General features: G+C 39.6%; 1 protein-coding gene across 6 annotated transcripts in view; it reads left to right on the forward strand.

Annotated features, from left to right (window-relative positions):
- LOC146374310 (unconventional myosin-XVIIIa-like) overlaps positions 1-7,012 on the forward strand; it is a 123,348-nt gene extending 116,336 nt beyond the window's left edge. For 4 of the 6 annotated variants that reach the window (XM_084950317.1, XM_084950318.1, XM_084950322.1 and 1 more), the window contains 2 exons: positions 837-2,273; positions 4,126-4,234. In XM_084950317.1, the coding sequence (XP_084806443.1) occupies positions 837-2,265 (1,429 nt within the window). In that variant the 3' untranslated portion in view covers positions 2,266-2,273; positions 4,126-4,234. Of the gene's footprint in view, positions 1-836; positions 2,274-4,125 lie in introns of all 6 variants that reach the window. The other 2 variants (XM_084950320.1, XM_084950321.1) reach the window with 1 other exon arrangement.
- The last annotated feature ends 6,672 nt before the right edge of the window (positions 7,013-13,684 follow it).

Genomic DNA, 13,684 nt, shown 5'->3' on the forward strand with positions numbered 1-13,684 from the left:
ACTGCTATTAAATGTATTTTGCAAACTGTTCTGTCTTCATTGTCATTCACTTGGTGAAGCAGGGCTTTTTTTCCCTTTAGTAAAAGGAGGGGACCTTGGTAGTGGATTTATCGATATGCCCATAGGCCAGCTGGCACAGTCTACCTGAGCCGCTTGCTGATTAATGTCTGCGAGCTGACGGTTTTGACTGGGCCAGATTTATCTCCTTACCAGATTTAACTTTCCTCCCTCAGCTGAGCTGAGCTGAGTCATTCCCAACTTTAAATACTTGGTGTTTTTAAATTTCTCTCAGCAGCGTCACCCTATGGACACACACTTTCAAGTTCAGTGACTAACTGCCAGTACACAGGTACAGATACTTTAGAGTTCCTGTTGGGTTTTTTTTTAACTCATTATAAAACAGCTCAAAAGAAAGGAAAAAGGGGAGAAAGGACTATGTTTTAAGGGAGAATTTACGCTGTGGTGAAGTTCATTTTTCTGTGAGTTTCAGCCACATTATGTGAGTGAAATGCATACAAGTGCACTTTTATGTGCTCGTGAAAAAAATTATTAAAAGTCACACATTTTTATAGGACTGTATAGATGGGTAGACAAATTAGCCCTGAACCAAATCTGAGTGGTATTGTTACATTGCTTTCCTTGCTTTCATCTCATTTTGCTAAATTTCAGCACTTGCATTTCTTCTCTCATTTCAGTTTTTATGATTTTTGTCACATTTCATTCATTCATTTCATTCTCTTCTTTCACTCACCTTTGCTTTTGCCTAATATCTCGTCTTTGTCATTTTCTCTCCCACTGTCTTTATTTCTTTTGTCTCTTCCTGTTTTTCTTTGTAGAAGTGCTGTAAATGTAGAAGCAAAGGAAGGAAAGGAATTGAAAGAGGGTAAGGAATGGAAAGAGGTGAATAAAGAAGGCAGAGAGGTAGAAACAAGCAGGCCAGTTTCAGTGATGAGCTCCCTAAGCTACAGAAAACGATCCAACCTCAGTAGCAAAGGAGATGCCTTCTTCAGTCAGAATGCTGAGTCAGAGGATACACTATCCTTTCGTAAACCGAAACCCCAAGCTTCTGATTTTCAGAATGATGCATGCTTAGCCAGCTCAAGGAGAAAGTCTCAGGTATTGGATGGCATGAATGACAGACAGTCAGTCATCTCCCAAGCCTATTCAGAAGCTAACAGCCAGGCTAGAAAAGGCTTGGACAGCCGCTGGAGCAACTTTAACAAAGAATCAACCATTTCGTTTACTGCACCAAGTCGGGCCTCCACATTTCTTGGGTTAAACCCAGAGAATGATGCCAAGTCTAACGTCAGCTTAGGTCTGTCAAGCCCACTTGGACGCCATCAAAGCACCTCAAGATTAGACAAGGGTAGAGGGAGCCGTTCACAGTATAGCAGTGGTCCCAGTAGCCCTTGCTATAGCAGACGTTTTGGAGGTTGTAGTCCCGGAAGTGTTAGTCGGCCTGACTCAGTGGCTTACAGCTGCCGTCTTAGTGAGTTTGATGTTGATATTGATGATAGTAGAAGTGTGGCCTTCACTGAGAGGTCAGCATACAGTCCACACTCTTCAACTGGACGCAGTATCTCCATGCCACCACCACAAGTCAGATCAAATTTTGAAAACGACGCAGTTGATAACTTGGATGTCAAAACAGTCAGCCATCGCAACTACCTTGACCCTGACCTGGAGAAAGCCATCAATGAAGTCCTGAGTTTTAAACCTATCAAATTCAAGCGCAGGACTTTGGAAGACTCTGACTGTGAAGAAGAAAAGTTAAACAATAATGAAGCTGACAGAAAAGATACTCACCCTGTCAACAGCCTCAGACGCTCTGCATCTGCCGCGGACTGCATGAGACCAGCCAGTAGCTGCAGTAGCCGCAGTAGTAAAGGAAAGAGCAAGAAAAAGAAGAGAAGCCACAGCTCTGACTCTGACAGCTCAGAAGATGGCCATCGTCACAGAAGCAGCTCCAAGAGGAGATCCAAAAAATCTAAGAAAAAATCCAAAAGGAAGGATGAGTCTTTGTCTTCTTCCTCATCTTCCTCATCTTCAGAATCAGAATCCAGCTCTGATGCCTCCACTATTTCCTACCGAAGTTCCAGCAGTGTGAAAAGGGCACCAGCTCGAAAGGCTTCAAGTCCAGAAGTGGATGAAGAAGCTGGGTCTCAGAGCAAGACACAGCCCCTTAATAAAAAGGATGAGAAGAAGAGAAAGAAGAAGGTCGACAGCCTGATGATGAAGTATTTATACCGGGCGGAGAGTGACTGATGCAGGCAGTAGGTAGACTTACCTTGGAAAGAGTTGTTTGAAGCATGATGTCACCTAACCAAACAAAGGCCTTTCACTTCTATTAACCAGCACATTAACTATTTCTCATACAGTCTGACTTGAATAGTTTTAAATTCTAATAAGGGGATTGCCTTTTTCACGTGTGACATTAGTGATGCTAACAGTTTTTGCTGTACACTTTAGTGACAGTAGTCTGTGTGGTGGTCTCTTCACATTGATTGCTTTTATCCAGGAGTCCTTTAGACCAGAACTGCCTCCTGGTTTGGTGAAATGTTATCATAAAAGGAGACACAGTCGATAAGAAGGTATTATTTGTGGATATCTAGCTCAGCTACTCAATACTCCTGAGATATTCCTTTGATTTACAAAGGAATAAAAATTACATTACAAGTCAATTAGCAAATTTATGTGTGATGCACATTTCACTGTAATTAACTCCAGCAGTTTACAATATTTAAATATAAATATGAAAAATTTCTATGTTTATTTTTAGTAGGTTTCTTGTTTTTCTTGCTTTTTCGGCTAATTGAGGTGTAAACAATTCTCAAAATGGGTTAGAAAATGGCCTATATTCGATTTGACCTTACAGTATAGCTGTGTGACAGTGTGAAGCCACTATGCTGGGTAAACAATATCATGACCCTAGAATAAATCATTGTCTCCTGCTTTTCCACATTTTTCTCCCCCTATATTTTCATATTCAGTTCAGTGTTATTTATAATGGGCTAAATCACAACAACCATTGCCTCAAGGCGCTTGAAACAGTATCAGACAGCATATGCTCTGAGACCAAAATATCTCTCACAGGCCATTGACAAATATTATTGTAACATTTTGAGATTGTAATCTCACCTGTCACTTTGAAATCCTTATCTTTAATAACAACATTAATATGATGTGTTTTGGATGGTAGCATGTTCCCACATTGCTTGAGATTGCAAGTTTTTGTGCCCACTAGATGCTAGAGCAATGGCTGACATGAATTAAATACTGCAGCTCTCTGATTAGAAGAATATAACATATACACACATGCATGCAGTCAAAATAATGAAGGCTAATGAAGAAAATCTAGTCACCATATGGACATAATACATCCAAAAATCAGTGAAATATATAAGACCTGAACTGTGAACTGTGGCAAAGTGTCTTTTACAGTATATTAGCCTTTTTTGATCAGACCAGAACTTTTCACAGCATATCACAGAGTGTTTTGTGTACATGTTGTTTGTACAGCTGCCAGAAAAAGTTTGTAAATTCTGATATTTTCTGTACAAATGTTATTGGATTTTGACTCAAGTACTAAAAGCAGATAAAGAACTAATTTAAAACAATGAAATCATGCCAAACCTTTTTATCTATTTATTGAGAAAATGTATCTGGTATTACAAAATTCTGAAAGGGAAAAAGTGTGAACTTTTGGTGACTTTAGAAGAAGGCATGTTTATGCTTAACAGGCTGCAAAAGGCATTGAAACTGCTAGGAGTTTAAACTACACCAATCCACAGTCAGGTGGATAAGTCAGCCATGTTTTGTTGTGTGTGGAGGAAAGGGGGTAAAATTGTTTCAAGTAAACAACCAAGTCAGTTCATTTGGTTCCACTTGTTTTATTTGATTTGTCTAATTTTATCACTTGTGTAAAAACGTGATGCCTGTTTTCATATTTCTACAAAAATACAGAAAATGTCATCAGATTCACAAGCTTTTTTTGCCCCAAATGAACAAATGAAATAATAACTGAGAAACATTCGAGGACATTTCTCAGATTTCAGCCTCCATACTGTTCTCTATTCGCTTTCTAAATAATAATAAAAAAAATCTGTTTGTTCTTCCTTGCTCCAGCCCGCCTAGCCAAAGACGCTACCTTTTCGATAGATCTGATGAAGAGGAAGAAGAAGAAGAAAAAGAAGAAGGCGGGGCGTCCCTACGCTATCCTCGATACAGATACAACACCAATGTGAAAGGTCGAGATGGCGAGGACAAGCCTTACGAGACTGCATCATAGCCTTATGAGACTGTGACAGCTGTGACATTTTGTCTTGCATGCAGAGATCAGCACATTTGTGGTCATATGGACACAACCACACACCCAAACACTCCTACCCCTGCAGGAGAACACAAACACTTAAAATCAATGCTTCCTGTGGCAGACCCTCACAGGACATAATTGAACAGATACTATGGTCTGTTTTTGACCGTGCACTTATCAGTCTGACCTCACTGCACAAACAGCAGCTCCATTATTTACGGCTCAACTGTGCTCATTGCATGCAAGCAGCAGTTGCTTTGCTTGAACAGCCATCTGGTATAAAACTCATCATGGCTGCAACTGAGCCAAAGAACTTGAGCTTGCAATAATAATGGATCCTTTTTCTCTTTGTCTCTCTTCTGGATTTACATGTAATATACCACAGTAATATATATTGCCATACTACAGTGTATTGCCAAAAAAGCCTTTGTTCCAAGTATGTGAGCACACTGCTTTTCTTATTACCAGTCTTTTTCCTTCCTTCCTTCCTTCCCGTTTGGGAGAAGTGCCATTTGATTTAAGTGGGCTCCTCTACAGCTGGCTTCTCTGCAGCTGGGGTGCTTCATGAACTGCTGCATGGTACACTTAAGATGCTTTCATTATCATCTGCTCGCTTTTTGTTTGCCTGAATTCTCTTTTCTCTGCCTTTTACTGGCAAATTAGTTCTTCCTTCCAGGAGAGCTATATCACTATGAAACCCAAACATTTTTCTCACGTTTAATCTTTTTTTTCTAATGTACGACAGATGTGTTTTTCAGAGGATTACTGTCAAGCACATTCATTTACTTTCATCTTACTTCTGTGAAATGGTTTGAGCTATTTTGATTTGATTTGACAAAGCATTTCCCAGGCTTTGTTAGTGAGGAAGACTCTATGACTTTGTCCTGTGTGTCATGCCTACATGCGCTCTTGTTTCCTTTAGTTTTGAGGTTGATGTGCTTTCCTTTTTTTAAACAGAATAGACTTTGGACAACAGTCATTTGTTGGGTTCTTATAAAAACTGATCCTCAGCCAGCATATAAAAAAAGAAAAAATCTAGTGTTATGCTTTTTCTTATCACCAAATTACATGGAAAGATCAAAACTGACAATGGTTTTGGAACAAAATATGAAGTGCAAAAGTTCGCACGTGCAGTAGTGACCTGAGGGTGGTATTGAGGTTCCTCCCAACAGGTCCTTGACACTAAGCTAAGAGTGAAACCACTTAATATGTAGCTGCAGTTATAATCCACAACAGTCTAAGGCAGTTAAGATTTCAATGGCTTGTTCAATTAAACGATATAAAACTGTATTTATACAGTGCCAATTCACAACAGCAGTCTCCTCAAAGCGCTTCATATTGTAAGGTAAAGATCTAATAATACAGAGAAACCCCAACAATCAGATGACCCCTATGAGCGAACACTTTGGCGACAGTGGGAAGGAAAAACTCACTTTTAACAGGAAGAAACCTCTGGCAGAACCAGGCTCAGAGAGGGGTGGGGCCACATTTTGTCTGGTCAGCAGGGAGGACCTTTATGTTACCCACAGTCACAGCTGCTACTTCAGTTTTGTACAGTGAGAGGAAGCAGTGACACATTATAACAATCATTATAGACAGTCTGTTTGATGCCATCAAAGCTCTTAAACTTCCTACTGAAAACAGAAATCTAAAAAAAAAAGAAGCTTTAAAATGTATAGTTTTCCTTTTAGAGCTCATTTTATTCTTTTAGCCACCTCCTGAAAGGTCAGCTGTGTGACATTTGCTTCTATCCAAACGCTAGTTGATATCTTTATTTTTTTCTGATGTAGGTGGGGTTCTCCTGTGTAACATGAAGCTGATCATAAACACGCAAGAAGCTTTGTTTCACAAACTGCAGTAAAACTCTGGGATATGCATTCTGAATACACAGTACTAACACTTCTAAAACGGACTATTGGCTTAGTAGACATCTCTTCATTGGAATGAAAGATATCCATTTCAGTAAAGCTAGTGCTAAGTTAAAATATCTAAATGGATTTTATTTCTATCAAATTAGGAATGTTGTCTCATTCAGACAAATAGCGAATTACCCACGTAAACATAAACACACTTGGTGATTTCACACATGGACCAGATGTTTCAGTCCACAGAAGTAAATGAATATTAATTTGGATGTCTTTCAGTGAGTTTTAATAATGAGAGTGTAAAACATCACCAAGGTTCATTTAACTGTAATGTCTTTAACTGGATACATTATAGCCTATATAAGCAATACTGTGAAATCATGTTCAGTGTCATTCAAGCCTGTTCTGTTTTCAGTTTGGTGTTTCCTGAACAGCAAAAGAAAAAAAAAAGAGAACAACCTGCATTTTATTTTTTTGACTGAAGTGTTACAGCACACCCTTTGGTCTTGTCTGGTATTTACTGAGTGGCATTAGAAATGTTTGGAAGCAGTTTAAACTTCTGAAAAGCTTCACATTACAGAGGCTGAAAGAATCAGTGGGTGTTCTTCGTGGGAGGATTTAGGTGTGATTCTACTACACATATTGCGCTTTTTAAGAAATGTTTTTTTTTCTTCTCTATGCAGTCTGCACGAGTGTGGAAATGTGTTTTTTGACCTGATTGACCTGATAACATGTTTTGTTTGAAGACACATACACACACACACTCACACACTCACACACACACACACACACACACACACACACACACACACACACACACTCACACACACACACACACACACACACACACACACTCACACACACACACACACACACACACACAAAATAAAAGAAAGTAAAAAGGTTGACCCAGTACTGACTGCACACACACAAACACAGTATTTATATATAAATATGTTTATGATTCATGCTAGCTTTGAAAATAGTTCCTATTTTCATTACTATACAAATTGACCACTTGTTACAAATTTTGCATTACTTTTTAATATATTGTAAATAAATGATGGGGATTGTTTTGGAATGGCTTCTAGAATGGTTGACTTGAAGTGTTTTGCTGCTGTGGGAGTATCTGATGCACCTACTTTTGTATCTTCGTGTGTTGTGAGATAGCAGTATGGATGCTATGGGTGGCTGCTTTTAATATTTATTTCACTGTGTGTAATTTAAGGGAACACCAGCCCGTTTCTTCTGCTGCTTCTTTTGGCTACTCCCTTTAGGGTTCGCCACAGTGGAGCATCTGCTACCATCTAACTGTATCCCTAGCATCCTTCTGGCCAGTCCCAATGAAAATCTTAACATCTCAACTTCTAGTTTGACCTGTATTTTGGTAGTTCCACTGTCTCCATATGTCTATACATCATAGCAAGTCTCACTACCATCATGTAAACCTTCCTTGTCACTCTCACTGCTATCCTTCTGTCACAAATCAACACAGAAACTCGTCGCACTCACTTCACCGTGCCTGCACTCTCTTCTTGACCTCTCTTGTGCACTCTGTTGCTTTGGATGATTGACCCCAGGTATTTTAACTCCTCTATTTTATACTATCTCTCTCATTCACACACATATTATGTCTTGCTTCTGTGGATCAGTCTCTGACTGGCCATTCAGATGGGTGACAAATAAAAGAAAAAATCTGAAACTTTAACTACTAAAGGCATCTGTTGACTCTGTTATGTTGTGGGAGGCATACCGCTGGCAATATTTGGGTCTACTTGTCTTTGTAGAGGTAAAGCAGTTCCTAGTTTATCCTTTACCATGTGAAACATTTCTCTTCTGCAGCTTTTACTTGACAGACAAGCACAACACAAAGTGAAACACAAAACTAAAGAATAAGGGCAATAAAATACAATAGGAAAACTAGATAAAATCAATGGATCTCCACCAGGGGTCACTTAAAAATACTGACATGCATGAAAATGTTGTACACATATGCTGTGGTTTTCCTAACAATGAGATCTCAACCCAGCTGAACACCATTTGTCATCTTCAGCAGCATTATAGAAGGGTTTAATATTTTCTCATTTGAATGTTGCTGTAGTTTTAATGCAAAAGTAAATTGAGGATGCAGTGAAACAAAGTCAATTTGCAGAAGTTGAGGAACTTCTACTCTGTAACATCATTGAGCCAGAGACTGATGCAGGAGCAATAAACATCCTGCAGTCTGTTAGAACTCTTTGCATGCCATTTTTTGTGTTCTGGTGCCTCAATCAAATGTAGAGTATACGTCTAGCTACAAGTCTTAAAACAGGTTTCTGTTAGTTTTAAAGTGATGTTGCTGCTGGACTTTAACATCTTTCCGTCATGAACTGACACCAGCTTGAAGTCTTTCGTCTGCTGCATTCAGTTTGACAGAGCATGTCCTTTGTCTTTGTTTCTTTGTGCTTCTCCAGAAAAGTTTAGACAGCAAAATTAGGAACAATTGTCTGCTTTGAAATGATTGTAGTAATTCTTGTTATTGTTGTGTTTTGTTTGTTTGAAAAGTGGTTTCTTTCTTTCTTTATAGAAATTCAAGATTCAAGGAATATTGCAGTATGTCCAAAATGCGAATACTTGGATATCTAAAATATGTTCTTGTTACCCACTGTTCCTTAAACAAATGTATTTTCCACTGCAGTCAGCAGATTTTATATAAATAACTCTCTCACTGAGCTAACACAGCCAATCCCTCAGCATGTTGTACTCTCTGCTCATATTGCCTTCATATTAAATCATTTTTCTTTTTAAAGAACTTATTTTAACATTGCAGTCAACAACAAACAAATCCTCCCTAACAAAAAAAAGTAACTTCAAGGCCAAATTGCATTTTAGTTCTTCACGCCAATAGACGGAATTTGAAGGTAGTGACACATCTAAAAAAAGAGGTTTGGATGAACAAAAGGCGTTCAGTTTGAAATGGTAAATGGTACTAAAAAGAAACCACTGGAGGAAGTCTGCAACTAATTAGATGGTCATAGAGTGAAAAGGTATTTGATCCCCAAGCAAAATATAATTTAGTACTTTGTGGAGAAATCCTTGTTGGCAAGCACAACACTAAGACATTTCTTCTTGTTGTCACCAGGTTTACACACATTTGCACAGGAGAGATTTTGGCCCACTGCTATTTGCCTAAACTCTAAATTCTTTTTCTGGTTGCTAATTGGCAGCTTGAAGCTTCAGCTGGCTTAAATAGGACTGATGTATGGGAACTGATGAGGCCTCTTGATTTCTCTTCTTTAGCCACTCCTTGTTACCTTGGCATTATGTTTTGGATCATTATCATGCCTCAAGACCCACCAATGACCCATCTTAAGTCTTCTGGCAGAGGAAAGGAGGTTCTCATCTAATATTTGACCATATTTGGCCCCATCTCTTGGCCCTTCAGTGTGGTCATCCTGTACCCTTAGCAGAAAAACAGCCCCACAGAATAATCCCTGCTTGTCTGTGCGGATGGTTTTCTTTAGGTCATCCTCCAAATACAGTCGGTCAAGTTGTCAGAGCGCTCGGTTTTGGATTCATCTGACCACTTTTTTTTCTGAATCTTTTAGATCTCCACTGCCAAACATAAGATGGGCCTGTACCCCAACAGAGGTCGATTATCTTGTTAATAATTTCACCTCCTCACTACGTACGACTCTGGATACTGTAGCTCCAGTGAAAACTAAGGTCTCTAATCAGAAGTACCTGACTCCGTGGTATAATTCTCAAACACGTACCCTAAAGCAGATGACTCGTAATCTGGAGAGGAAATGGCGTGTCACAAATTTAGAGGATCATCATTTAGCCTGAAGAAATAGTTTGCTGCTTTATAAGAAAGCCCTCCGCAAAGCCAGAACATCTTACTATTCATCACTGATTGAAGAAAATAAGAACAACCCCAGGTTTCTCTTCAGCACTGTAGCCAGGCTGACAAACAGTCAGAGCTCTGTTGAGCCAACCATCCCTTTAACGTTAACTAGTAATGACTTCATGAACTTCTTCACAAATAAAATTTTTATCATTAGAGAAAAATTACCAATAATCATCCCACAGATGTAATATTATCTACAGCTACTCTTAGTACCATTGATGTTAAGTTAGACTCTTTTTCTCCAATTGATCTTTCTGAGTTAACTTCAATAATTACTTCCTCCAAACCATCAACGTGTCTTTTAGACCCCATTCCTACAAAACTGCTCAAAGAAGTCCTGCCATTAATTAATTCTTCGATCTTAAATATGATCAACCTATCTCTAATAATCTGCTATGTACCACAGGCCTTCAAGCTGGCTGTAGTTAAACCTTTACTCAAAAAGCCATCTCTAGACCCAGCAGTCTTAGCTAATTATAGGCCAATCTCCAACCTTCCTTTCATATCAAAAATCCTTGAAAGAGAAGTTGTCAAACAGCTAACAGATCATCTGCAGAGGAATGGTTTATTTGAAGAGTTTCAGTCAGGTTTCAGAGCTCATCACAGCACAGAAACAGCTTTAGTGAAGGTTACAAATGATCTTCTTATGGTCTCTGACAGTGGACTCATCTCTGTGCTTGTCCTGCTAGACCTCAGTGCAGCGTTCGATACTGTCGACCATAATATCCTATTAGAGCGATTAGAACATGCTGTAGGTATTACAGGTACTGCACTGCAGTGGTTTGTATCATATCTATCTAATAGACTCCAATTTGTGCATGTAAATGGAGAGTCCTCTTCACACACTGAGGTTAATTATGGAGTTCCACAGGGTTCAGTGCTAGGACCAATTCTGTTTACATTATACATGCTTCCCTTAGGCAGCATCATTAGAAGACATAGCATACATTTTCACTGCTATGCAGATGACACCCAGCTCTATCTGTCCATGAAGCCAGATAACACACACCAATTAGTTAAACTGCAGGAATGTCTTAAAGACATAAAGACCTGGATGGCCGCTAACTTTCTGCTTCTTAATTCAGATAAAACTGAGGTTATTGTACTCGGCCCTGAAAATCTTAGAAATATGGTATCTAACCAGATTCATACTCTGGATGGCATTACCTTGGCCTCCAGTAACGCTGTGAGGAACCTTGGAGTCATTTTTGACCAGGACATGTCCTTCAACGCACATATTAAACAAATATGTAAGACTGCTTTCTTCCATTTGCGCAACATCTCTAAAATTAGAAATATCCTGTCTCAGAGTGACGCTGAAAAACTAGTTCATGCATTTATTACTTCCAGGCTGGACTACTGTAATTCATTATTATCAGGATGTCCAAAAAACTCACTGAAAAGCCTTCAGCTAATCCAAAATGCTGCAGCAAGAGTCCTGACAGGGACTAGAAGGAGAGAGCATATTTCTCCTGTTTTGGCTTCCCTTCATTGGCTTCCTGTTAAATCCAGAATTGAATTCAAAATCCTGCTCCTCACATACAAGGTCTTAAATAATCAGGCCCCATCTTATCTTAATGACCTTGTAGTACCATATCACCCTATTAGAGCACTTCGCTCTCGCTTTTTGCTAAAGCATATAGTTAGGGCTGGACCAGGTGACCCTGAATCCTCCCTTAGTTATGCTGCAATAGACGTAGGCTGCCGGGGGATTCCCATGATGCATTGAGTTTTTCCTTTCCAGTCACCTTTCTCACTCACTATGTATTAATAGACCTCTCTGCATTGAATCATATCTGTTATTAACCTCTGTCTCTCTTCCACAGCATGTCTTTTATCCTGTCTTCCTTCTCTCACCCCAACCGGTCGCAGCAGATGGCCGCCCCTCCCTGAGCCTGGTTCTGCCGGAGGTTTCTTCCTGTTAAAAGGGAGTTTTTCCTTCCCACTGTCGCCAAAGTGCTTGCTCATAGGGGGTCATATGATTGTTGGGTTTTTCTCTGTATCTATGAAGCGCCTTGAGGCGACTTTTGTTGTGATTTGGCGCTATATAAATAAAATTGAATTGAATTGAATTACATGCGCCTTCTTGAGCAGTGGGACCTTGCTGTTGGTGACAAGAATTAATGCAAAAAATTCATAAGCAACTAAGAAAACTGAGACATTAATTAGAAATGAGCTATATTCTCCTCTAACATTTCATATTTATTGCATGTTTGGGAGAATGTGTAAAGGTTGGCCTCATGCAGTTTCCCTTCACAGGTCAAATGTGATTCGCCCTTCGTCAGTGGCTCCCCACATGCAGCGTAGTGCCACTGACAAGCAAAAGCCAGCAGGAATCAACTGGAGGTGAGGTCAGATCATCTGTGGAGCTGGAAACTGAAATGGAATTCTCCCTCACTGAGGCTTTTTTTTAATAGGGAACATTCCCAAGCTGCAAACAGGCAGCTGTTCAGCTTCACCTCTCATAACACATCAGATCGGCAGCTTGCTGCATCAGCACTTCCTGGTTGGGGAACTGGCAATTTCAGGCACTTCTCTCGGGTGTTAATAGCTTGTAGTTGTCTTCTGTCTGGAGTGAAATGAAAAGCTTACTGCCTTAAACAGCAACAGCCATTCTCTCTTTGAATTAGTGTAAAAATGAAGCATGAATTATTCCAATCCATGTTAGTCCTTCCCCTGGCTCATTGTCCTAGAAATCCTTCAAGTGGATTACAGATTACTGTCAGCAACCTTTGTCCTTCCTTAATCAAAATTACTTGAGCCCATTCAGTATTCAGGAGCTGAATGATGAGATTCGGCCTTTCAAACACTGTAGCACATCTCTGCGGGCTCGGGGGGAGGGGACTGAGGTGGACTCGGATGACAGAGGGAGCGATAGTGGAAAGGCAAGCATGCCTTTTCCCTAGAGAGAGACGGTGACAAGAAGGTGCCATAAAAACATGCAATGCTTTCAGTGTTTTCTCCTGGATGCCTTGCCAGCTCATTACCCTTCCAAATGTAGCTGCTGTTTCTGTCTTTCCCCTTGGGCTCCTTGGCTGACAGTCCATCTTGTTTTCTGGCTGACTTGTAGTCGTTGCCTCTGACCTTGTGTCAAGCGTACCACAGAAACCCCTCTGAACTGTCATCTGCTCTGGAGGATGAGATTCTCGATGGTGATTTTTTTTTTTCTTTTCACAATGGTCTCAATTTGTCATGTATGACATCTGATTACTTTAATTATTGAGTATAAATTGTTTATAAAATGTCAGAAAATAGTGAAATATTATACCATTGTGATATTTAGTATTTTTAGTTCAGCTTCATCCGTTTTGTTTTCCCACAAAAAAATACTTTAACATCATGATGTAAAAATGTGAAATTTTTTACTAGAGGGCATTCTTCACATTCATCATCAGTAGTGTAAGTTTCCTTTGTATCCATAAATGTGATTTAGATAAAATAGTATAGAAGACAAACCCAGGTATCTTTCTTTTATCTGAATTTACTCACCCCGACATTGGCAATCGAATAAGCAGCTATACCAAGCTGGTTATCACCTCAGTAACTCAAACCAGATTTGCCTCTGTGTATTCTCATGTAAGAAGTGGCACTGGCAGAATCAGACCAGTCTCAAACATG

The sequence above is a fragment of the Perissodus microlepis genome, chromosome 14 (assembly GCF_051167445.1).
Source record: "Perissodus microlepis isolate ML-2025 ecotype Zambia chromosome 14, ASM5116744v1, whole genome shotgun sequence".
NCBI classification, from domain to species: domain Eukaryota; kingdom Metazoa; phylum Chordata; class Actinopteri; order Cichliformes; family Cichlidae; genus Perissodus; species Perissodus microlepis.